Raw genomic sequence first — 27,025 nt, forward strand, 5'->3', positions numbered from 1 at the left:
GTTGGATGGTGTATATGCTGGTCGAGGTAGTGGGTTGCATACAACACTCCCAGGGCTTCCCAAGCAACAGTTGTCTTTTTACTGCGAAGCCAATCTTAAAAACTTCCACGGGAGAACAAGAAGACTGAAAAGGCAAAACTGAAGACTCACTAATTACGTATGCTCATCTCACGCATGCACGCGAAACAAGAGACAGTTTGGGGAATATCATCATACAGAGAGGAAGTACATTGTTCTAAAACTCCTGCCCCTCCCCCCCCCCCCTTGATGACATTATTGACATTCCACAAATATATTTTGATGTTGTTTGTTTGTAGTGAGAATTAAAGTCGGCAGGAAAACCGTGAGCTGCCATGTAGGGAGCAACACACTCTTCCCCTGTTTCTTTGTTTGTTTACTTGATTTCAATTCACAAATCCAAAACGAGTACATGGAATAAAGGACCAAAACGTTCCACATACACAACAGCAACACGTAGCAACAGGAAACACAGCAAAAGAGAAAAGCCAAAAACCAACAAGGTAACGTTGTGGCAAAACTCGACAATCCAAAAATGCGACTAAACCTATACGCGAGACAAGAGACGGGGGGCAATTAAATAATTCCGAAAACCGCTATAATACCCTTTTACTGGTTTGCAATATATAAATCAAAGACGTGACTGTGTAGATAGCGGGGGGTGTTAGGATGACTGCAGCAGCAAATGCCGTTTAGGCCAGAATACTACTTGTACACACACACACACTTGTCAGATCATTCTATTGCTCAAATTCCACACAGTGGACGCCAACACAGAAAGCATGTTTCCAAAAACGTACACCCCTATAACCGCATTTCCTGTCGCTGTTATCTTCTGATTTGGTGCTCCTACCGACATTGTCGTGTTTCAACTGGAGATGCTGGTCCAATAGAGCAGTGCCTGTTTAGTTGCATCCACTGGCAGGTTTGGTTTGCTTCTCGATATTCGCCTTGTGGCGACGCACATGCCGGTTGCGGTTGAAGGACATTGAGAATGCCTGTTCACAGCCCGGGATAGTGCACTTGTACGGTTTCTCACCTGTGTGTGTTCTCTTGTGTCTGGTTAGTGCTGATTGTTCATAAAAACGTGAGTTGCATCTGTCGCAATTATATGGCTTCACCCCGGTGTGTTTTCGGATGTGCACAATTAGACTACGCTTATGGGAGAAGGCTTGTCCACACTCTGTGCAAGGATATGGCTTCTTGCCAGTGTGCACTGTCATGTGTGTTTTGAGCGATGACGAGAAACTCCTTTTGCATTCCTGGCAGGCTCGTTTGGCTTTGGCAAATTTTTCAGGTTCTTTTTTCGACGGCTGCTGTCCAAGTACGTTACTCGGTGGTAGTGGCTCGCTGAGGTCATGGTGATGCGGTGACATTACCTGCAGCCTGGGAATATGTGGTGGCTTGTGATGTTGTTGTCGTTGTTGTTGCTGTTGTAGGCCTCTTGCTAGTGACGGTGGTAGCAACACATCACTACCACGCGATGTCGCAAACACATCATGATGTAATCCTGTATTTACATCGGAGCGCATAGAGGTAGAGACTTTTGGCAGGTAGGGAAAGATTGCTGCATCACTCAAGCTGTCGAGTAGGCTAGGCTGAATGAGTGGTTCCGCCTGACCTGGGTGTAAGGAGAATGGTGTCGCTGAGTAATCAGGTTCTTCCATTGACGGCTGCTGCCCGAGTAACGTGCTCTGTGGAAGTGGCTCACTGAGGTCGTGAAGACGACTTGGTGGCATTTCCGGTAAACTTGGAATATAATATTGTCGTCCTTGCCTTGACACGACCATCGCATTTGTGTCACCAGTAGGCGCAAACACATCATGAGGGAATCCTATATTTCCAAATGAGCTGACGCCTTTAGAAAATTGTGGCGGGAGCGGAAAGAGTGTTCCATCACTCAAGCTGTTGGAATTATGCTGGTAATCCGGCATTAGGCTATGCGGAAGAATCGGTGCCGTCTGACCTTGGTGGAAGGAGAATGTTGTCGCTGGGTTTTCAGGTTCTTTCATTGACGGCTGCTTTCCGAATACGTTACTCTGTGGTAGTAACTGGCTGAGGTCGTGTGGACTCGGTGGCAAGTCAAGTAAGCCGGCAATATTTGGCGGCTGGAGATGCTGTCGTCTTGGCTGTAAGGCTATTGCTGGCGCTGGTGCTGCCGTCAACTTACTATCACCCAAAGGCGCAAACGCATCATGATGTACGAGTCGTGTGTTCACATTGGAGCCCATGCCCGTAGAGACTTCTGGCAAGAAGGGAAAAAGTACTCCATCAAACAAGTTGTCATAATGCTCGTGATCCAGAAGTTGAAGATTTGCTGTCACCAAATTTGATAGGTAGGAGAATGGTGGCGATGCGCTGCGTGATTTGTCTTGTGGAACTAAAGCGTCGTGAGTGTAGGGGTTTGACGCTACACCACTCTCACTGAGTTGATCAAAGGTAAACTGGCTCATCCTGCTTGCGTTGCTATTGTCCATGGCAAAGACTAAAACTCACAAGGTGACGCAGAAACAAAATGGGGAGGTTCTGAACAACGTATGCAGTGAATAGGCATGAATCTGGGTGGTGGTACGAGTTAAGAGGGAGTTGATGGTGATGAGATACGATGTTGAGGTGCAGGTGGGAATGTCTCTCAGTTAGTGGTTCTGGAGTTATGCAGTGTTAGTGCTGCGGATAGATACAGGTGAGAAAGGGGAAATTGTTAGGGGTGTAGGTGTGAAGTCTAACCATAGGTGTTGGTGTTCGTGGACGATAGACGTTGCAAATGTGGCAAGTCATGCTCGATAGGATATGTGTCAGGGTGTGCTGTATTAGTCTGCCATCAGCTGAAAGCGGGTGAGAAGTGGTAATCTGGGCAAAAATTGAAGGGCTGTGATTTAAAGTAGAAAAAAGATTCACGTGTGGAATGCGTTAGTGCATGCAGCATTGTGTAGCTTTTTATTTTGGGAGGGGGGGGCGGTAGCCATCATAATAATCATACTCTTTGAGATGTCGTTCGCTTGCTTCTTGCCACAATTATCGCTGAACGCATCTCCTGTTTAAGGGTATGTCAGCACTCACGTGCATGGTTATCTGCCAGCCTTTCCGGTTTTCTACCTGAAGAGTTGAGGTATTACTCTCGACATGACGCTGGGTTAGATTAGAGAGGTTCTGAAGAACGAAAATGCGTGCAAACCTTTGCTCTACATCATGAAGTGAGAACCTTTGCACGAACTTTCGCTACTTTGTGCTCGCCACTTGTACTTGTCGTCTTGTTGGTATGGCAAGTAACCTGGAAATATGTGGCGACTGGATATGTTGTCTTCCTCAGTGTAAGACCATTGCTGGCAGTTTGGGAAATATCATCATAGAGATAGGAAATACATCGTTCTACAACACCTGCCCCCTTTGATGACATTCCACAAATATATTTTGATGTTGATTGTTTGTAGTGAGAATTCAAGTCGGCAGGAAAACCTCGAGCTCCCATGTAGGGAGCAACACACTTTTCCCTTGTTTCTTTGTTTGTTTACCTTTTTGAATTAACAAATCCAAAAACGGGTACATGGAATAAACGACTAAAATGTTTCACATACACAACAGCAACATGTAGCAACAGGAAACACAGCAAAAGAGAAAAGCCATAAAACAAGAAGGTAACATTGTAGCAAAACTCGGCAAACCAAGAATGCGACTACAAACTATACGCGAGGCAGGAGACAGGGGGAATTAAATCATTCCGAAACCAATATAATACCCTGTACATACAGTTTTGCAATATATCAATCAAAGACGTGAGGGTGTTGATAGCGGAGGGTGTTAGGATGGGTGCAGCAGCAAATGCAGTTTAGGCCAGGATACTACATGTACACACACACACACTTGTCAGATCATTCTATTGCTCAAATTCCACACAGTGCACGCCAACACAGAAAGCATGTTTCCAAAAACGTACACCCCTATAACCGCATTTCCTGGCGCTGTTATCTTCTGATTTGGTGCTCCTGCCGTCATTGTCGTGTTTGAACTGGAGATGCTGGTCCAATAGAGCAGTGCCTGTTTATTTTCATCCACTGGCAGGTTGGGTTTGCTTCGCGCTATTCGCCTTGTGGGTACGCACATGGCGGTTGTAGGTGGAGGCATGTGAGAATGCCCGTTCACAGCCCGGGATTGTACACTGATATGGTTTCTCACCTGTGTGTATTCTCTTGTGGACGGTTAGTGTCGATAGCTGAGAAAAATGTGAGTCGCATCTGTCGCAATGATATGGCTTCTCCCCGGTGTGTTTTCTGATGTGCGCTGTTAGATTAGGCTTCTGCGTGAAGGCTTGTCCACACTCTGTGCAAGGATATGGCTTCTCGCCAGTGTGCACTGTCATGTGTGTTTTGAGCTGCGACGGATATGAGAAACTCTTTTTGCATTCCGGGCAGACTCGTTTGGCTTTGGCAGATTTTGCAGGTTCTTTAGTCGACGGCTGCTGTCCAAGTAACTTACTCTGTGGTAGTGGCTCGTTGAGGTCGTGTTGATGTGGTGGCATTTCCGGTAAGCTCGGGATTTGCGGCGTATGGAGATGTTGTTGTTCTCGTTGCGGGTCTTTTGACAGTGATGGTGATAGCAACACATTACTGCCACTCGAAGAGGCAAACACATCATGAGGTAATCCTGTATTTGCAATGCATCCCGTGCCGGTAGAGACTTGTGACGAGAACGGCGAGATTGTTGCATCACCCAAGCTGTAGGGTAGGTTAGGCTCAAGGAGTGGTCGGAAGGGGAATGGTATCACTGAGTTATCAGGGTCTTTCATTGACGGTAGCTGACCAAGTAAGGTGCTTTGTGGTAGTGGCTCCTTGAGGTCGTGACGACTTTGTGGCATTCCAGGTAAACTTGGAATATGATGTGGCTGGAGACGTTGTCGTCCTTGCCTTGGCACTGCCATCGCATTCCTGTCATCCAAATGCGCAAACACATCATGTGGGAATCCTATATTTGCAAATGAGCCCACGTCCGTGATGACTTGTTGCGGGGACGGAAAGAGTGCAGCATCACCCAAGCTGTTGGATATGTGCTGGTTATTCGGCATTAGCCTAGGCGGAAGGATGAGTGCCGCCGAACTTTGGTCGAAGGAGAATGTCGTCGCTGAATTTTCTCGTTCTGTCATTGATAGCTGTTGTCCAAGTACGCTACTCTGTGGTCGTGGCTTGCTGATGTCGTGTTGGCTTGGTGGTATGGCAAGTAAGCTGGAATTATGTGGTGGTGCTGATATCACATTACTATCACCCAAAGTCGCCAACACATCATGATGTACGAGTCCTGTATTTACATTGGAGCTCTCGCCCGTGGACACGTGTGGCAAGGACGGAAAAAGTACTCCATCACACAAGTTGTCATAGTGCTGGTGATCCTGAAGCTGAAGATTTGGTGCCGCCGAACTTTGAAGGGAGGAGAATGGTGTCGGTGCGCTGCGTGATTGGTCTTGTGGAACCAAAGCGTTGTGAGCGTAGGGGTTTGACACTACACCACTCTGACTGAATTGATCAAAGGTAAAATGGCTCATCTCGCCTGCCTTGCTGTTGTCCATGGCAAAGCCTAGATACACACGTTGAAACAGGAACAAAATGCAGAGGTTCTGAACAGCGGTTGCAGTGAATATGCAGGAATCTGGGTGGTGGTACGATTTAATAGGAAGTTGATGGTAATGAGATACGATGTTGAGGTGCATGGGGGAATATATCTCAGTTAGTGGTGCTGGAGTTGTGCAGTGTAAGAGCTGCCTGATAGATACAGGTGAGAAAGAGTACTTTGAAGTAATGGTTAGGGATGTAGGTGTGAAGTTTAACCATAGGTGTTGGTGGTCGTGCAAGATAGACTTTGCAAATGTGGCAAGTCATGCTCGATGGGATATGTGTGTCAGGGTGATGGTGTGCTGTATTAGTCTGCCACCAGCTGAAGGTGGGTGAGACGTGGTAATCTGGGCTAAATTTGAGAGGCTGTGATTGAGAGTAGAATAAAGATTCCAGTGATACTCCCCGGTGGGTGTTCGGATGTGGATTTTGAGATACGAGGACGTTGAAAATGCCTGTTCACTGCCCGGGGTTGTGCCCTCACATGTGAATGGTCTCTCACCTGCGTGTTGACTTTGTGTCATTTCCGGTGAGCTCGAGATGTGCGTTCTCTTGTGGACGGTTAGTGATGGCGGGCAAGGAAAACGAAATTTGCATATGTCGCAATGATAAGGATACTCCACGTTGTGTTTTCGGATGTGGATTTTGAGATTCCATAACGTTGAAAATGCCAGTTCACAGCCTGGGATTGTGCACTTGTATGGCTTGTCGCCTGCGTGTTGACTTGGTGGCATTTCCGGTGAGCTCGAGATGTGCGGCTGTTGGGCATGTTGTTGTTCTTGTTGTATAGCCCTTGCTAGTAAGGGTGATATGAACACATTGCTACCAGCCGAAGGTGCAAATACATCGTGATCTTGTCCTGTATTTACAACGAAGCCCGTGCCGGTGGTGACTAGTGGCAAGGACGGAACGTTCGCTGCCTCACGCAAGCTGTATGCATCGGGCTGATGATCCGGCATTTGGTTAGGCTGAACAATTTGAGTCGCCGATCTTTGGAGTGTCCCTGCGCTCGGTGATTGATCCTGTTGTGTGTGTAGCTGCTTGCTGCTCCATCACTCGGACTGGGTTGATCAAAGGAAGGATTGCTATTCCTGGCTGCATTGCTATTGTCCATGGCAAAGACTAAGCACAGAATTTGAAATATAAAGAACATTTATAAGTTCTGAGCAAAAGTTACAGTGAATATTATTATGCAGAGTTCTTTGTAGTGGCTTGAGCTAATATGGAGTTGATAGCGTTGAGAAACGGTGATACTGTGAAGGTGGGAATATCAAACAGTAAGTGGTGCTGAAGTTGTTCAGGGTAAGTGCTGGGGGTCAATGCAGGTGAGAGAAGGGAAATGATCAGCGTGTATTGTATTGTGGTGTATTGAATTTATTTTTACTTCACTGGCTCAACCGTACAATGTTCAACTAGAAAGAGGCCAGAAATACCGATCATAAGGAGATAAGTGCGGATTGGCAAGATGTGTTGGTGTGCGTGGAAGAAAAGAAGTGGCAAATGTGGCAAGTCATGGTCGATAGGGCACGGATGTCAGGTTAGGAGAAGGGATGATCTGGACTAAAACTGAGATGATGTCGAGTATAATAGAAATAAGCGGGTGCATGTAGAGGTATGCATGCACTGTGGTAGTGTTAGAACTTAGATTGGACTCAGAATGAGAGCCAAGGATAAATTTATGGAATAGACAAAGGACCAAGGAATGACAAGTAAATTGGTCACGCTATAATGTCCACTAACACCACCTTCCCCTCCAATGTTATCATAATACATTAGAACTTTCCAAGTAGCAGTTGACAGTCTGTTGGAGTGCGCATCCAAGATGCGCTAGAGCTGTTAGCCACTTAGTTGTAGAACGTCAGTACCATCCGTCAGTGTAGTGCAATGTTATCGCATGAGCTGATTGTTTTGTAGCTGTTGGTGTTAGTGGACATAATAGTGTAACTTGTAGTTCCTTGGTCCAAAACCGAAACACAACGCAAAAGCGTTCTGCACTGAGGTGTTTCGGGAGCTCTAGGAAGCAAGGTACAGTTCAGTGGGGTGAAGACAAGGTGATCGTTGTAGGAATGGAGAATGGACTACAGTCACACTTAGCCATGGAATGCTGTCGCCCATCAGGTGCTGACATATGCGGGACTTGAAGACCTGCATTGCCTTCGATGCATGGGGCTCCGGGATGACTTGCTCAGGAATGTCGTTCGTTCCCTGCTGCAATAATGGTGTAGGAGAATGACCTTAGCAGGTAGTTCCGTGCTGTCCAAGCAAGTGGCCATTGCATCTGGAAGGGGTGACGAGAAGTTAGTTGTCGGCGAGTTCTAGGAGTAAGTGCAGGCGCTGAAGGTCACATGTGGCGGGAGGAGGGCTGTCAGCTGCGGTGGGCCCTCAATGTAGTGTAACTTGAACACGTGATTATGCAAGCCCTGAGACTGCCCTCCTGAGCTGCAAGCTCTGAAGAATCGTGGCAGATCTGACGATCCGCATTGCCTTCTCCTGCACCCTGTCATAGTGTGCTAGCAAGGTGGGATTGGGCTGCACACAATGTGACAAGGCGAGCGTTCTCCAAAGTGGGCCGAATGAACCCCTTAAGTTATACACGGCAAGGCGGCCCTCATGACCCTGAAGCCAAGCAGCACGTCGCAAGAATCCCAGGCGCTGGCTGGCCTTGACAATAACAGCATGGATATGGCGCTGGACCCCGAGCAAAGATGTGATTCCAAGAAGGTTCAGGTGGTCTGAGTCCGGAATAACTTCGCTGGCAAAAGTGGTTGGTGGAAATTCAGGGCGCTCTCCAGCACTGCATAAAATCAGGCGCTGGCTCTTGGTGGGCTCCAACTGGATCCGCCATTGCTGGCCCTCGTGCGGCAAGATTGCTGAGGGTTGTCTGTAAAGATACTGTCTTCTCGTGGAGGTTGTACTTTGGTCTGACTGTACAGGGTAGTGTTATCAGCGAAAAAGATGAGCCTTAAACCATGCGAGAGCCATTGTTCAATGTCGGCAGCAAATAATATGAAGAGTGTGGGGCCGAGGACGCTTCCTTGGGGCACTCCGGCAGTGATGGGGTACTTCTTGGAAGCGTTGCTTCTAGTAACCACCTATAGGCAGCGGTTACTCAGGTAGTATTGTACTGTATTTTTATAATTTTACTAGGGCATTTTACAGGGTGCCCAAGATGAATGAGTTTGTTTTAAAGTTCCTGGCGAAATGAATTGGGGATACGATTTGTGCGAAGTGATTCGGGAAGCGCATTAAAGCGGTCAGCACGAAGGAATGAAAATTAATAGATTTCTATCCAGCTTGAGTTTTTAGTTCGCACAATGGGTAAAGAAAGGGAATTATTGACTTGGCCGCGGGTGACTCTATCTGTGTGAGCGCAGTCACGGCGAAGGGAGAACAGAGAGGAGTGAACTGCTGATATTGTGGATGCATTGGAACACGAACAATATGGACTTAGTATGATATATTTTGTCTAAGCTACTTATGTGGTACCTCTCAAGCAAGTATGATGTGCGCGTGAATGTGTCATGCTCAAATATGTATCTAAGCGGTCTGTTACTTACTGTCAGCGAGACAGTGTACTTAGGCAGTGCTCACGTACTCGAGCTTGCTCTGGACTACTGACCAGTAGAACTGCTTTCTGGCCTGGACAGCAAGTTTCCTCCGTTCACATCGAAAAGCACCTAGTTTCTTTCCAATATCTTCCCTGAGGGAATTCACGTGGGAACTGAAACTTTTAAAAAGTTGAGTCGAGAGTCAGTACCAGGTAAGTCAGACGGGGAAATAACAGTCCAACCACAGACAATGCTCAGGTTAGGTGGAGGAGGTGAGCTTCTGTCGTGGATGAGTAGTACATGTTGTCGCGTAGCCAAGAGAGAAGAGGTCCGCCGATGCCTACTCGCTTGTTGAGGAGGCCGACGTGAGAGACGCCATCAAACGCACCGGCAATATAAATTGCTAATATTGGGATACAGTCCCTCCCCCCCCTCTCACACCCGTTCGCTCTGGAGTGCTGTAAGAAGGTCAGCTGTGCCCCGACCACGCCTAAAACATGTAAAATCATACTGGCTGCACTAAACAGTTTCGTGATGGGAGCAGTAAGTTCCTTACATCACTCTTTCAACACCAGAGATGGAATACAGTTAGGTCCAGATGCCTTTGATGGGACTAGCCTTGCTTCTCATACATAGAATATTACTAAATAGAATACCCTTGCATATGCAGGCTTATAATTGGTTCTCCGAAACACGGAATACCCAGAACTCATTCAGTCTCCCACGCGCTGCCTCTACCCTATTCACTAGATCCCCGATCTTTACTGGCTATGTGTTTTGCGCAACATTAACAACGCAGGCCAAGACCAGCACGTCGATGGATAATTTTGTTGCTACATTCTCTGCCCAATTATAGTTTTCATGTATTTGCATGACATCCTGCTGGTTTGTCTCCTCCTTTGCCTTCTTTGCCTTTTATTTGCATTCTTTTATCTGTTTTACCGCAGCGGTTGGCTTTCACCCTTGTCTCAGTTTTACTGGCCCTCATCATGATGTGCCATTATATAATGATATAAATACAAATATAATCGCTCGCGAAGCAGAGTGGGATCGTCTGACATTATCGACTGCCAGTCGTGACCGTGGTAAAATGCCCTAAGTCTGTTCCAGTCAGCACTGTCGTATTTCCACACCTTGTGAGAGGTTGTTTGATCACGGCGTGCGGAAACCGCTTTCAAGCTGCATATCAAAATGGCATGATCGGACCTGCCGAGGGGAACAAGCACGTTCGTTGATACTGTGGTAGTGAAGTCGGAGAGACCTAGGTCTAACGTATTTTCACCGAGTGTTGGATGGTTTTTACGCTGGTCGAGGCGGTGGGTTGCATACATACCTTCAGGGCTTCCCCAGCGACAGTTGTCTTTTTACTGCGACGCCACTCTTAACAACTTCCACGGGAGAACAAGAAGACTTAAAAGGCAAGACTCAAGACTCTCTAATTACGTATGCTCATCGCACGCATTCACGCTAAACAAAAGACAGTTTGGGGAATATCATCATACAGAGAGGAAGTACATTGTTCTACAACTCCTGCCACTCCCCCCCTCTTGATGACATTATTGACATTCCACAAATATTTTTTTTGATGTTGTTTGTTAGTAGTGAGAATTCAACTCGGCAGGAAAATCGTGCGCTGCGATGTAGGGAGCAAAACACTCTTCCCCTGTTCCTTTGTGCGTTTACTTTATTTCAATTCACAAATCCAAAACGAGTACATGGAATAAACGACCAAAACGTTCCACATACACAACAGCAACACGTAGCAACAGGAAACACAGCAAAAGAGAAAAGCTACAAACCAACAAGGTAACGTTGTGGCAAAACTCGACAGTCCAAAAATGCGACTAAAACTATACGCGAGACAAGAGAGGAATTAAATAATTCCGAAAACCACTATAATACCTTTTTACTGGTTTGCAATAATTATATAAATCAAAGACGAGAATGGTTGATAGCGGAGGGTGTTAGGATGGGTGCAGCAGCAAATGCAGTTTATGCCAGGATACTACTTGTACACACACACACACTTGTCAGATCGCATGTTATCTTCTGATTTGGTGCTCCTACCGACATTGTCGTGTTTGAACTGGAGATGCTGGTCCGATAGAGCAGTGCCTGTTTATTTTCATCCACTTGCAGGTTTGGTTTGCCTCTCGATATTCGCCTTGTGGGTACGCACATGCCGGTTTCGGCTGGAGGACAGTGAGAATGGCTGTTCGCAGCCCGGGATAGTGCACTTGTACGGTTTCTCTCCTGTATGCGTTCTCTTGTGTTTAGTTAGTGCTGATTGTTCATAAAAATGTGAGTTGCATCTGTCGCAATGATGTGGCTTCTCCTCGGTGTGTTTTCGGACGTGCACAGTTAGATTATGCTTCTGCGAGAAGGCTTGTCCACACTCTGTGCAACGATATGGCTTCTCGCCGGTGTGCACTGTCAAGTGTATTTTGAGCTGCGACGGATAAGAGAAACTCCTTTTGCATTCCGGGCAGACTCGTTTGGCTTTGGCAAATTTTTCAGGTTTTTTACTCGACGGCTGCTCTCCAAGTACGTTACTCGTTGGTAGTGGCTCGCTGAGGTCATGGTGATGCGGTGGCATTATCTGCAGCCTGGGAATATGTGGTGGCTTGTGATGTTGTTGTTGGCGTTGTTGCTGTTGTAGGCCTCTTGCTAGTGATGGTGATAGCAACACATCACTACCACGCGATGTCGCAAACACATCATGATTTAATCCTGTATTTACATCGGAGCGCATAGCGGTAGAGACTTTTGGCAGGTAGGGAAAGATTGCTGCATCACTCAAGCTGTTGAGTAGGTTAGGCTGAATGAGTGGTTCCGCCTGACCTGGGTTTAAGGAGAATGGTGTCGCTGAGTAATCAGGTTCTTTCATTGACGGCTGCTGCCCGAGTAAGGTGCTCTGTGGAAGTGGCTCACTGAGGTCGTGACGACGACGACTTGGTGGCATTTCCGGTAAACTTGGAATATATTGTCGTCCTTGCCTTGACACTGCCATCGCATTCGTGTCACCAGTAGGCGCAAACACATCATGAGGGAATCCTATATTTCCAAATGAGCTGACGCCTTTAGAAACTTGTGGCGGGAACGGACAGAGTGCTGCATCATCTGTTGGAATTATGCTGGTTATCCGGCATTAGGCTATGCGGAAGGATCGGTGCCGTCTGACCATGGTGGAAGGAGAATGTTGTCGCTGGGTTTTCAGGTTCTTTCATCGACGGCTGCTTTCCGAATACGTTACTCTGTGGTAGTGACTGGCTGAGGTCGTGTGGACTTGGAAGCAAGTCAAGTAAGCCAGGATTATTTGGCGGATGGAGATGCTGTCGTCTTGGCTGTAAGGCCATTGCTGGCGCTGGTGCTGCCGTCAACTTACTATCACCCAAAGGCGCAAACGCATCATGATGTACGAGTCTTGTGTTCACATTGGAGCCCATGCCCGTAAAGACTTCTGGCAAGGAGGGAAAAAGTACTCCATCAAAGAGGTTGTCATAGTGCTGGTGATTCTGAAGCTGAAGATTTGCTGCCGCCAAATTTTGTAGGTAGAAGAATGGTGTCGATGCGCTGCGTGATTGGTCTTTTGGAACTAAAGCGTCGTGAGCGTAGGAGTTTGACGCTGCACCACTGTGACTGAGTTGATGAAAGGTAAACTGGCTCATCCTGCTTGCGTTGCTATTGTCCATGACAAAGACTTAAACTCACAAGGTGAAACAGAAACAAAATGGAGGGGCTCTGAACAACGGTCTCAGTGAATAGGCATGAATCTCGGTGGTGGTACGAGTTAATAGGAAGTTGATGGTGATGAGATACGAAGTTGAGGTGCAGGTGGGAATGTCTCTCAGTTAGTGGTTCTGGAGTTATGCAATGTTAGTGCAGCGGATAGAGACGGGTGAGAAAGGGGAAATTGTTAGGGGTATAGGTGTGTAGTCTAACCATAGGTGTTGGTGTTCGTGGACGATAGACGTTGCAAATGTGGCAAGTCATGCTCGATAGGATATGTGTGTAAGTGTGATGGTGTGCTGTATTAGTCTGCCATCAGCTGAAAGCGGGTGAGAAGTGGTAATCTGGGCAAAAATTGAAGGGCTGTGATTGAAAGTAGGATAAAGATTCACGTGTGCAATGCGTTTGTGCATGCAGCATTGTGTAGCTTTTCTATTTTGGGAGGGGGGGGGGCGGTAGCCATCATGATAATCATACTCTTTGAGGTGTCGTTCGCTTGCTTCTCGCCACAATTATCGCTGAACGCATCTCCTGTTTAAGGGTATGTCAGCATTCACGTGCATGGTTATCTGCCAGCCTTTCCAGTTTTCTACCTGAAGAGTTGAGGTATTACTCACGACATGACGCTGGGTTAGATTAGAGAGGTTCTGAAGAACGAAAATGCGTGCAAACCTTTGCTCTACATCATGAAGTGAGAACCTTTGCACGAACTTTCGCGACTTTGTGCTCGCCACTTGTACTTGTCGTCTTGTTGGTATGGCAAGTAACCTGGAAATATGTGGCGACTGGATATGTTGTCTTCCTCGGTGTAAGACCATTGCTGGCAGTTTGGGAAATATCATCATAGAGATAGGAAATACATGGTTCTACAACAACTGCCCCCTTTGATGACATTCCACAAATAAATTTTAATGTTGTTTGTTTGTAGTGATAATTCAAGTCGGCAGGAAAACCGCGAGCTCCCATGTAGGGAGCAACACACTTTCCCCTGTTTCTTTGATTGTTTACCTTTTTTGATTTAACAAATCCAAAACGGGTACATGGAATAAACGACTAAAATGTTCCACTTACACAACAGCAACATGTAGCAACAGGAAACACAGCAAAATAGAAAAGCCACAAAACAACAAGGTAACATTGTAGCAAAACTCGGCAAACCAAAAATGCGACTAAAAACTATACGCGAGGCAGGAGACAGGGAGAATTAAATCAATCATTCCAAAAACCAATATAGTATCCTGTACATATGCTGTTTTGCAATAATAATTATATATATCAAAGACGTGACTGTATTGATAGCGGAGGGTGTTAGGATGACTGCAGCAGCAAATGCAGTTTAGGCCAGGATACTACATGCACACACACACACACACACTTGTCAGATCATTCTATTACTCAAATTCCACACAGTGCTCGCCAACACAGAAAGCATGTTTCCAAAACGTACACCCCTATAACAGCATTTCCTGGCGCTGTTATCTTCTGATTTGGCGCTCCTGCCGACATTGTCGTGTTTGAACTGGAAATGCTCGTCCAATAGAGCAGTGCCTGTTTAGTTGCATCCACTGACAGGTTTGGTTTGCTTCTTGACATTCGCCTTGTGGCGAAACACATGCAGGTTGCTATTGCCGGACTGTGAGAATGCCTGTTCACAGCCCGGGATTGCACACTGATATGGTCTCTCACCTGTGTGTGTTCTCTTGTGGACGGTTAGTGCTGATGGGTCAGAAAAAGGTTTTTCGCATCTGTCGCAATGATATTATGGCTTCTCCCCAGCGTGTTTTCGGATGTGTACAGTTAGACTACTACTCTTCCGCGAGAAGGCGTTTCCACAATGCGTGCAACGATATGGCTTTTCACCGGTGTGCACTGTCATGTGTCTTTTGAGCTGCGACGGATATGAGCAACTCGTTTTGCATTCCGGGCAGACTAGTTTGGCATTGGCTGATTTTGCAGGTTCTATAGTCGACAGCTGCTGTCCAAGTAAGTTACTCTGTGGTAGTGGCTCGTTGAGGTCGTGTTGATTTGGTAGCATTTCCGGTAAGCTTGGGAGTTGCGGCGTATGGAGATGTTGTTGTTCTGGTTGCGGGTCTCTTGCTAGTAATGGTGATAGCAACACATCACTTCCACTCGAAGAGGCAAACACATCATGAGGTAATCCTGTATTTGCAATGCATCCGGTGCCAGTAGAGACTTGTGACGAGGACGCCGAAATTGTTGCATCACCCCAGTTGTTGTGTAGGTTAGGCTCAAAGAGTGGTCGGAAGGGGAATGGTGTCGCTGAGTTATCAGGGTATTTCATTGACGGTAGCTGACCAAGTAAGGTGCTTTGTGGTAGTGGCTCCCTGAGCTCATGACGACTTTGTGGCATTCCAGGCAAACTTGGAATATGATGTGGCTGGAGACGTTGTCGTCCTTGCCTTGGCACTGCCATCGCATTCGTGTTATCCAAATGCGCAAACACATCATGTGGGAATCCTATATTTGCAAATGGACCCACGTCGGTAATGACTTGCTGCGGGGACGGAAAGAGTGCTGCATCACCCACGTTGTTGGATTTGTGTTGGTCATTCGGCATTAGCCTAGGGGGAAGGTTGGGTGGCGCCGAACTTTGGTCGAAGGAGAAAGTCAAGGCTGGATTTTCTGGTTCTTTCATTGATAGCTGTTGTCCAAGGACGCTACTCTGTGGTCATGGCTTGCTGAGGTCGTGTTGGCTTGGTGGTATTGCAAGTAAGCTGGAAATATGTGGTGGTGCTGATATCACATTACTATCACCCAAAGTCGCCAACACATCATGATGTACGAGTCCTGTATTTACATTGGAGCTCTCGCCCGTGGACACGTGCGGCACGGACGGAAAAAGTACTCCATCACACAAGTTGTCATAGTGCTGGTGATCCTTAAGCTGAAGATTTGGTGCCGCCGAACTTTGAAGGGAGGAGAATGGTGTCGGTGCGCTGCGTGTTTGGTCTTGTGGAACCAAAGCGTTGTGAACGTAGGGGTTTGATGCTACACCACTCTGACTGAGTTGATCAAAGGTAAAATGGCTCATCTCTCTTGACTTGCTGTTGTCCATGGCAAAGCCTAAAATACACAAGTTGAAACAAAAACAAAATGTAGAGGTTCTGAACAAGGGTTGCAGTGAATAGGCATGAATCTGGGTGGTGGGACGAGTTAACAGGAAGTTGATGGTAATGAGATACGATGTTGAGGTGCAGGTGGGAATATATCTCAGTTAGTGGTGCTGGAGTTATGCAGGACTGCCTGATATATACAGGTGAGGAAGGGTAATTGTTAGGGGTGTAGGTGTGTAGTTTAACCATAGGTGTTGGTGTGCGTGGAAGATGGACGTTGCAAATATGGCAAGTCATGCTCGATGGGATATGTGTGTCAGGGTAATGGTGTGCTGTATTAGTCTGCCACCAGCTGAAGGTGGGTGAGAAGTGGTAATCTGGGCTAAATTTGAGAGGCTGTGATTGAAAGTGCAATGAAGATTCGAGTGATACTCCCCGGTGTGTGTGTTCGGGTGTGGATTTTGAGATACGAAGACGTTAAAAATGCCAGTTCACAGCCCGGGATTGTGCACTTGTATGGCTTGTCACCTGCGTGTTAACTTGGTGGCATTTCCGGTGAGCTCGAGATGCGCGGCTGTTGGGCATGTTGTTGTTCTCGTTGTAGAGCCCTTGCTAGGACGAGTGATATGAACACATTACTACCACCCGAACGTGCAAATACATCGTGATCTTGTCCTGTATTTACAACGGAGCCCATGACGGTGGTGACTTTTGGCAAGGACGGAACGTTCGCTGCCTCACTCAAGGTGTTGGCATCGGGCTGATGATCCGGAATTTGGTTAAGCTGGACATTTTGAGTCGCCGATCTTTGGAGTGTCTCTGAGCTGTGTGATTGGTCATGTTGAACCGAAGCGTTGTAATTGTAGCTGATTGCTGCTCCATCACTCTGACTGGGTTGATCAAAGGAAGGATGGCTATTCCTGCCTGCACTGCTATTGTCCATGGCAAAGACTACGCACCGAAGTTGGAATATAACCAAAATCAAGAGGTTCTGAACCTTAGTGACAGTGAATATGCAGAATATTTTCTAGTGGCTTGAGTTAATAGAGAGGCGATGGTGCTAAGAACAGGTGATACTGTGAAGGTGAAAATATCAAACAGTTTGTGGTGCTGGAGTTGTGCAGGGTAAGTGTTGCGGATCGATGCAGGTGAGAAAAGGGAAATGATCAGACTGTACTGTATTGTATTGTATTGAATTTATTTTACTTCAGTGGCTCAACAGTACAATGTACAACTACAAAGAGGCCAGGAAAACAGATCAAAAGGAGATAAGTGCGGACTGGAAATAGTTGTTGGTGTGCGTGATAGAAAAAGAGAGGTGACAAATCATGGTAGATAGGGAAAGGGTGTCCGGTTAAGAGACGTTGTGATTTGGGCTAAAACTGAGAAGCTGTCCAGTATAATAGAAATTAGCGGGTACATGTAGAGGTATGCATGCACTGTGGTAGTGTTAGAATGGACTCGGATTCAGAGCCAAGGATGAATTGATGGAATAGAAAAAGGGACCAAGAAGATACAAGTTACGCCATTATGTCCACTAACACCACCTTCCCCTCCTATGTTATCATAATACATGTACCTCAGAACCTTCCAAGTTGGCAGGCTGCTGGGGTGTGCATCCAAGATGCGCTAGAGCTGATACCCATTTAGTTGTAGAACGACAGTACCGTCCGTCAGTGTCGATCAATGTTATCGCATGAGCTGCGAGCCCGCGTTGACCTCTTTACATAACTGTTGAGTACGAAAAGGACGACAAAATATTCTCCAGACATTACAACGGACAACGGGAACAGGTTAGGTCGAACAACATGTATTGGGGAGACGAAGGGACTGAGACAAAGACGAACGAAACGACAATATTGTGGAAGAGAGAGACAAGAGGTAGAGATCTAGTGTGAACGGCAAGATAAAGGGCCTGGGTAGCTATGGCAATTAGGGGCGCGCAAGTAGCTAGCTACCCAGGACAACGGAGCAAAGGAGAAAGGTGAGTAGGAGAGTGCATGCAGGTCAGCTTGGATAAGGTTGTAGAAGGTACGAGAGTGCATGCAGGTCAGCTTGGATAAGGTTGTAGAAGGAACGAGAGGAGGTACCTAACCTAACGTTAGGTGACATGTGTCTTTGCAAACTGAGAATTTGTTGTTGAATGTCTATTTGGCTATTGGAGATTCACGCATCATGAACGGCTCTGACTTTCTCTTTTCTTTATGAGTAATTTGATAGATATGATCAGGGAGTAGTACACTACACGAAACTACAGCTACAAGACACGGTCTTCGTAATATTACTGAAGTACGAAGTTGATTGTTGGGCGTTAGTTGTTTACCTTTCACAATAAATATTCCGCTTCCTCTGGTATTTCCACAGCAGTTACAGTGTCATCCGTATAGCGAACGAAAACGTCTCAATAGATGCTGTGTCGATTTTCAAGCTGTCCGTGTTGATGGCGGCTAATGTAGTTCATGTGAAGAGTTGGCTTCCCATTGCCAAGCACCCTTTCTCCTGTGGAAACCAGATATAGCAGAATCCTTATTGAGAAACAACATAATTATCTCTATTACAAGCGCAGTCTCTTGTAGAAGCCCAGTCCCTATTATAAGCACATTCCAAGAGGGCTTCTAAGATATACAAGCGCAGTCTCCAATTTAAGCGCAGGGCGTATAATGGAGAACTGTATGGATCGTGTCCATGCAGGTTTGACATCACAAAGTGTCACATACCCACATGCTGCGCACTGAGTACAAACACCAAGGCTGCCATATTCGAGAACGGGTCGGATGTAGGTCGTGTATATTAATAATAGGCTGGAAGCGTTCATTGTGCCACGTGGCTTGTGGAGTTGGTGTAGTAGTTTTATTGGCTTTGTTGGTAATTTATATGATGTGTTGGGTCCATCGCATATCGTCTTGGAGTGTAACGCCAAGGTGCCTATGTTATTGGACCTGCTGCAACAGAGTCGATTGGAGCGTGATGTGGATGATGTGTTGGTTTTGAATGGAAAGGACGACGGTTTAAGTGGTGTTGACGAGGAGATGCCAATCCTTCAACCATCGTCCTGCTGCGTGTCCTGCACGTTGGAGGAATGCAGCGGATAAATCCCTCGTGTAATGGGTCGCGATGAGTGCCGTGTCATCGGCAAACTGGGTGCATTTGGAGTGCGAGTTTGTACATGCTGGGGGGAGGTCGATCGTGTACACCAGGAAAAGAAGTTGCCCCAGGACAGAGCCTTGGGTGCTCCAGCTGGAATGGATTTCCATGATGAAAAGGCGGAGCAAACCTTGACGCGTTGTCGGCGGCGAGTCAGGTAGCTTGTGAGCCAGGTGAGGGCAATGCCATGGACACCAAGGTGCTTGAGTTTGGCCAGGAGGCCAGCATGCCAAACTCCGTCAAAGGCCTTTGATAAGTCAAAGACGCATGCTGACACTATGACGGGCATCTCGGCTGGCGGAAATCTCATGCACTAGGCGGGAGAGCTGTATTTCAGTGCTATCCTTAGATCGAAAACCAGATTAGTCGGCCGGTAGGTGGGGCTCAATGTGGGCGTTGGTAAACAATCCTCTCCTGAACCTTGCTGACAACGCTCAGGAGCGAGATTTGCCTTAAATTGGTTGTCTCTGCACGAGAGGCTTTCTTGTGTAGAGGACTGATAGTGGCGTCGCCCCAGTCCTGTGGCTGCTCACCTTGCGAGAAGGACTCATTGAAAAGCGTTGCGAGGGAGCACAATATTTCCTCTGCAGTGATCTCAATCAATTTCGTCGGGATGTCATTGTACACAGCCGACTTCCGGAAATCAAGAGCGGAAAGGAGTTTTCTGACCTCCTCCAGGGTGGTGATGATTTCCTTCAGTTGTTGTTGTTGTGGTTGTTGTTTGGCTTTATTTAAAGTGGAGTTCCAAAAGAGGCCTAAACCTAATGACAATGGTCCCACTGATAATATTATTATTATTATTATTCACACATATCCGCCGGATGAGTACGCGTGGCCCATGCACCATGGGGACCCACGAATACAAACCAGCATATGTTCCCTCAGCAATACAAGCAAGCAAGCACGCAAAGATAAATGAGAGCCCAGGCAGCGAAAACAAAACGAAGAGAGATGAGGACATAGGCAACGAAAACAATTCCAAAGCATAGCCAGGGATTGAATGTGTGCATCTGGGTACGACAGTTAACACGGCTAGTGCAGCCGTACAGAGCGCAGCAGCATGTAAATACAAAAGCGCCACAGCAGCAGCAGCCAAGAGTGTGCAAACACTAAAAAAGAAGATCAGTCCATGAAAAAATTATTGTCGCCACAGGTAGACATCTCCGGCAAGAATGAATGCGTGCGCACAAGTAGGCAGGTAAGCATGTCAGATGTAATCGTATTATTATGATAAGAGAAAAGAAAAATATATAATAATAAGCGGACAAACAGAACCAAGAAGAAGATACAGCTGTAGTTAGATAACTAATATGAGCACGGCAGCAGGGGAAAAAAAGTCACAAGCACGGCAACCGGGAAGAAAGGAGTGAGTGAGTGAGAGAGAGGAGAGAGAGAGAGAGAGAGAGAGAGAGAGAGAGTTGGCTTCCGATGATGCGAGACACGCCTATCTCTGGTACGGCTTTAGTTTTGTTGGTCCGGAGGCGGACTTCTGGCTTTCAGAAATGAAAAAATTATTAAACCCTTCCGCCTTTTCTCCATCTGATCTAGCCACTGTTTCGTTTGCTGAAATACATGTACTGTCGTGGATATGGAAATCCAGTTAATTGACCGGGGCCAGCGCCCTGAGCGCGCGTACAGAACGCTGCCTATAGCCATGTTGATCCAATGTGACCACGTACCAGTGCACTGTAGCGCATAAATGTGTGTGTGTACCGCTTATCCAAGGGTGCATGGCCAGTGCCCTGGGACCGCTAGACGTGCAACTGGATTTCCATGTCCACGACAATAGGTGGAAGGTCCTTGAACGGGGACGACCACAGTGACGTCATTAACTTGTACAGGTTTCGCTGCTGCACACCAGTTACGTCGCCTGGCGCGGGAGCGGATACAAAGGCGGGTTTAGCTTCTCTCAGCTGTGTAGCGGTCCTATTGCGTTGAGTAACGAACGCGAGCCAGTTCTCAGCACTTTGAGTTCTGAGATACTGACGATAGAGCTGATGCTTGAGTTTAATGCTGCAACGAAGCTGTTGAGTCATCCATGGTCGCCGACCTGGGCGAGACTGGTGTGTACATCTTGGTGCGAAGTTAGTACAGTAAAAGTATGCTGTGTTGATAAGCGAGTGATGCCAATGCGACCAGAGGTCTGACATTGATAACTGCGGAATTTCCTCAGCTGGTGGCAAAAGCTGCATTGAGCCCAGGGCTTCTTTCAGTGCGACGACGCGATCAGGGTTCCAGTTCCAGCACCAAGTTTCGACGTGTTGCTGGATTGTGGGTGCTTGTGGTGGGCATGCAAGGGACACATGTCCTCCGACTAGTACGCGATCTGACGCTCCGACAGGAGGATATGATGTGACAGATAGGAGGTATTTTCTGGTACGTTGGAGATGAGTACGTCGAGGCAGGACTTCAAATTGCCTCTGGAAATACAGGTCGGAAAAGACACGTGCTGGTTTAATCCTGCAGTGTTCAGTGGGTAGCTCAGTAGGTCGCAGCTCAATCAGTGGGAATCCATGAGGTGTGTTTTGCGTTCATGCCTCCTACCAATAGAAACGGAGAGTTCATATTGCAGAGACCTAGACAGGGCTCCAGTTGTTGGCATAATGTGTACGGATCTGTGTTTGGAGGAACGTAGGAGCATCCAACTGTGAGTAATACATTCGGTAGGTCAAGTTCAAGCCAAAGCTTTTCGAAGTTGTTCATCGTGATGATTGTTTTGTGTTTGTGTGGGATGGATGAGTGAACATACACGGCGACTCCTCCGCCTCTACAGTGCTGCCGATCGTGCCTATGAAGGGAGTAGTCGGGGAGTTCGTATAGGGAGTTTGGCTTAATTAAGGGGATTTGCCCACTTCACCCCTCATCAGTTGAGCTTGAGTAGGCTGAGGAAGATTGTGCCTGAAGAGCACCACTTATGTTGCTCTTCAAGCACAAACATCAGCAGGGATACAAACTTACAGAGACGCTCCGTTTCCAGCGCGACAAACACCTCGTGAACACCAGATAGCAGCGTGAGTCAGTGTCGCTCCAACGGTCCTAAGCGTTTGTTCAGCACCATCATGAGCGACATAACGGGAAAGCTGGGACAACAACTTTTTTTACGGAAGAACAAGAAGACTGAAAAGGCGAGACTGAAAACTCACTAATTACGTATGCTCATCTCACGCGTGTATGCTAAACAAGAGACAGTTTGGGGAATATCATCATACAGAAAAGAAATATAATGTCATCGTTTTACAACACCAACCCCTCGATGACATTCTACAAAATCAGTACATGGAATAAACCAACACCACGTTCCGCATGCACAGTAGCAACATGTAGCAAAAGGAAACACAGAAAATGGAAGACCCACTAATGAACTAGCAAATCAAGTGAAAACTCGGCAAACCCAAAATGCGACTACGGTAAAGTACTATACGCGAGGCAAGAGACATGGGTAATGTCATCATTCACAAAACCAATGCATAGTTCTACAACAAAATGCCCTGAACATAGGCTGTTTTGCAATTATATATAAATCAAAGACGTGAGGGTGTTGATAGCGGAGGGTGTTAGGATGGGTGCAGCAGCAAATGCAGTTTATGCCAGGATACTACTTGTACACGCACACACTTGTCAGATCATTCTATTGCGCAAATTCCACACAGTGCACGCCAACACAGAAAGCATGTTTACAAAAACGTACACCCCTATAACCGCATTTCCTGGCGCTGTTATCTTCTGATTTGGTGCTCCTACGGACATTGTCGTGTTTCAACTGGAGATGCTGGAGCAGTGTCTGTTTAGTTGCATCCACTGGCAGGTTTGGTTTGCTTCGCGATATTCGCCTTGTGGCGACGAACATGCCCGTTGCGGGCGGAGGACTGTGAGAATGCCTGTTCACAGCCCGGGATTGTGCACATATATGGTTTGTAACCTGTGTGTGTTCTCTTGTGCTCAGTTAGACTATACTTCCGTTTGAAGGTTTTTCCACACTCTATGCACTGATATGGCCTCCAACCTGTGTGTGTTCTCTTGTGCAAATTTAGATTAGAATTCGTCTTGAAGGTTTTTCCACACTCTATGCAAGGATATGGCCTCTCGCCAGTGTGCACTGATATGTGTCTTTTGAAGTCCGACGGATACGAGAAACTCTTTTTGCATTCCGGGCAGACTAGTTTGGCTTTGGCAGATTTTGCAGGTTCTTTAGTCAAAGGCTGCTGTCCAAGTACGTTACTCTGCGGTAGTGGCTCGCTGAGGTCGTGTTGATGTGGTGGCATTACCTGTAACCTTGGAATATGTGGCGGCTTGTGATGTTGTTGTTGTCGTTGTTGCTGTTGTAGGCCCCTTGCTAGTGATGGTGATAGCAACACATCACTACCACGCGATGGCGCAAGAACATCATGAGTTAATCCTGTATTTACATCGGAGGGCATGGCGGTAGAGACGTTTGGCAGGTAGGGAAAGATTGCTGCATTACTCAAGCCGTTGAGTAGGTTAGGCTGAATGAGTGGTTCCGCCGGACCTGGGTTAAAGGAGAATGGTGTCGCTGAGTTATTGGGTTCTTTCATTGACAGCTGCTGCCCGAGTAAGATGCTCTTTTGAAGTGGCTCACTGAGGTGACGACGACTTGGTGGCATCTCCGGTAAACTTGGAATATGTTGTCGTCCTTGCCTTGACACTGCAATCGCATTCGTGTCACCAGTAGGCGCAAACACATCATGAGGGAATCCTATATTTCCAAATGAGCTGACGCCTTTAGAAACTTCTGGCGGGAACGGAAAGAGTGCTGCATCACTCAAACTGTTGAAATTATGCTGGTTATCCGGCATTAGGCTATGCGGAAAGATCGATGCCGCCTGACCTTGGTGGAAGGAGAATGTTGTCCCTGGGTTTTCAGGTTCTTTCATCGACGGCTGCTTTCCGAATACGTTACTCTGTGGTAGTGACTGGCTGAGTTCGTGTGGACTTGGTAGCAATTCAAGTAAGCCTGGAATATTTGGCGGCTGGAGATGCTGTCGTCTTGGCTGTAAGGCCATTGCTGGCGCTGCTGCCGTGAACTTACTATCACCCAAAGGCGCAAACGCATCATATTGTACGAGTCGTGTGTTCACATTGGAGCCCATGCCCGTAGAGACTTCTGGCAAGGAGGGAAAAAGTACTCCATCAAACAAGTTGTCATAGTGCTCGTGATCCTTAAGCTGAAGATTTGGTGCCTCCAAACTTTGTAGGTAGGAGAATGGTGGGCGATGTGCTGCGTGATTGGTCTTGTGGAACCAAAGCGTCGTAAGCGTAGGGATTTGACGCTACACCACTCTGACTGAGTTGATCAAAGCTGAAATGGCTCATCCTGCTTGCGTTGCTGTTGTCCATGGCAAAGACTAAAATTCACAAGTTTTTCAACTTGTGAATTGTTTCTGTTCAAAAAACAGAAACAATATGCAGAGGTGCTGAACAAGGGTTGCAGTGAATAGGCAGGAATCTGGGTAGCGGTACGAGTTAATAGGGAGTTGATGGTGATGAGATACGATGGTGAAGTGAAGGTGGGAATGTCTCTCAGTTAGTGGTGCTGGAGTTATGCAATGTTAGTGCTGCGTTTCGATACAGGTGAGAAAGGGGAAATTGTTAGGGGTGTAGGTGTGTAGTCTAACCATAGGTGTTGGTGTGCGTGGAAGATAGACGTTACAAATGTGGCAAGTCATGCTCCATAGGATAGGTGTGTCAGGGTGATGGTGTGCTGCAGTAGTCTGCCATCAGCAGACTACTGCTCTACGTCGAATGAAGTGGGATACTTCGCACGGACTGTCGCAACTTTGTACTCGCAACTTGCATTTGTTGTCTAGGTGGTATGACTAGTAAGCTGGATTTATGTGGCGACTGGATATTATGTTGTCTTCATCGGTGTAAGGCCATTGCTGGCTCTGGTGCTGATATCACATTACTATCACCCAAAGACGCCAACACATCATGATGTACGAGTACTGTTTTTACATTGGAGCTCTCGCCCGTGGAGACTTGTGGCAAGGACGAAAAAGTACTCCATCACACAAGTTGTCATAGTGCTGAAGATTTGGAGCCGCCGAACTTTGGAGATAGGAGAATGGTGTTGGTGCGCTGGCTTATTGGTCTTATGGAACCAAAGCGGTTTGACGCTACACCACTGTGACTGAGTTGATCAAAGGTATATGTAACTCATCCTGCCTGCGTTGCTATTGTCCATGGCAAAGCCTAAATACACAAGTTGAAACATAAACAAAATGCACAGATAGTTAGTGGTGCTGGAGTTAACGCAGGATAAGAGCTGCGGATCGATACATGTGAGAAAGAGTAAATTGTAGGGGTGTAGGAGTATACATTAATCATAGGTGTTGGCGTGCGTACAAGATAGACCATTCCAAATATGGCAAGTCATGATTGATAGGGTAGGGGTGTCAGGTGGATGGTGTGCTAGTCTGCGATCATGTGAAGGTGGATGAGAAGTGGTGATTGGGGCAAAAACTGAGGGGCTGAGATTGAAAGTATAATAGAGATGTATTAGCGCGTGCATGGCGTGTGTGCATGAACTGGGGCAGTATTGTGTAGCTTTTAATGGGGAGGGGGGGGGATACAATCATATTAATCTTACTCGCTTTTTGAAGTGTCGTCTGCTTTCTTCATGGCATAATGCACACTGAACCCATCGTGTGTTTTAGGTCAGCACTCACATGCATGGTTATCTGCACGCCTGTGCAGTTTTCTACCTGGAGAGTGGGTGTATATCATAATTATTACTCTATAAAATTGATAACGTTAGGTGATGTTAGAGAGGTTCTGAAAATCGAAAATGTGTGCAAAATTTCGCTGTACGTCATGAAGTGAGAAACGTCCGATGAACGTTGGCAACTTTGTGCTCACAACTTGCTGGAAAGGAGAATCCGCACAAAACTTTACTAAGGCCCGCCGCGAGACTTTGTGCGAATTTTCAAACTTTCATTGTTCGTATTTGGCGCTGATTTTTTTGGCGCAGAGATATCCCGAGCCTATCTGCTGGTGCTGAAGTACACGGCGCTGAAGTACACGGCGTTGAAGTATACGGCGCTCAAGTACACGGCGCTGAAGTACACGCCGCTGAAGTATACGGCGCTGAAGTATACGGCGCTGAAGTACACGGCGCTGAAGTATACGGCGCTGAAGTATACGGCGCTGAAGTACACGACGCTGAAGTATACGGCGCTGAAGTACACCGCGCTGAAGTATACGGCGCTGAAGTACACGGCGCTGAAGTATACGGGTCTGTAGTATACGGCGCTGAAGTATACGGCACTGAAGTATACGGCGCTGAAGTATACGGCGCTGAAGTACACGGCGCTGAAGTACACGGCGCTGAAGTACACGGCGCTGAAGTATACGGCGCTGAAGTACATGGCGCTGAAGTATACGGCGCTGAAGTACACGGCGCTGAAGTATACGGCGCTGAAGTATACGGCGCTGAAGTACACGGCGCTGAAGTACACGGCGCTGAAGTATACGGCGCTGAAGTACACTGTATACGGCGCTGAAGTATACGGCGCTGAAGTATACGGCGCTGAAGTATTCGGCGCTGAAGTATACGGCTCTGAAGTATACGGCGCTGAAGTATACGGCGCTGAAGTATACGGCGCTGAATTATGTGACGGTGTAAAATTCGGCACCTACATTGTACATATAGGTTCACGGCGTGTTTTTTTATTTTATTTTTCCCCAATTTTTATAGAAGTGCACATGCCTACTTAGATTGGAAGAGAAAACAACAACAACAACAACAACAACAACAACAACAACGACGACGATGACAACGACGACGACAACAACAAAAGCAACAAAGCCTAAACCAGCAAGAGAAAATGGATCCACCATTGCTGGCCCTCATGTGGCAAGATTGCTGAGGGTTGTCTGTAAAGATACTGTCTTC

At 46.9% G+C, this 27,025-nt stretch overlaps 1 protein-coding gene across 1 annotated transcript; it reads right to left on the reverse strand.

The window, feature by feature from the left end:
* Positions 1–311: 311 nt before the first annotated feature.
* On the reverse strand, positions 312–6,640 carry LOC135805317 (uncharacterized). The gene is made up of 3 exons (XM_065319341.1): positions 6,121–6,640; positions 4,072–5,583; positions 312–2,503 (listed from the first exon to the last, which is right to left on the reverse strand). Exons 1-3 carry the CDS (start codon positions 6,575–6,577, stop codon positions 924–926), a joined length of 3,549 nt encoding a protein of 1,182 aa, XP_065175413.1. The 5' UTR covers positions 6,578–6,640; the 3' UTR covers positions 312–923.
* Positions 6,641–27,025: the final 20,385 nt, after the last annotated feature.

Source organism: Sycon ciliatum, chromosome 1 (assembly GCF_964019385.1).
Source record: "Sycon ciliatum chromosome 1, ocSycCili1.1, whole genome shotgun sequence".
In the NCBI taxonomy this organism is placed as follows: domain Eukaryota; kingdom Metazoa; phylum Porifera; class Calcarea; order Leucosolenida; family Sycettidae; genus Sycon; species Sycon ciliatum.

Bases quoted from the DNA above. Each gene is read 5' to 3' on its own strand.
- LOC135805317 (XM_065319341.1), bottom strand. From the start codon at position 6,577: ATGCCGGATCATCAGCCCGATGCATACAGCTTGCGTGAGGCAGCGAAC. The intron at 5,584-6,120 runs GTGAGAGACCAT...GTGTGTATCTAG, and splicing joins GACACAAAGTCAACACGCAG to GCTTTGCCATGGACAACAGC. The intron at 2,504-4,071 runs GTGGATGAAAAT...TGTGAGTTTTAG, and splicing joins GAAGCAAACCCAACCTGCCA to TCTTTGCCATGGACAATAGC.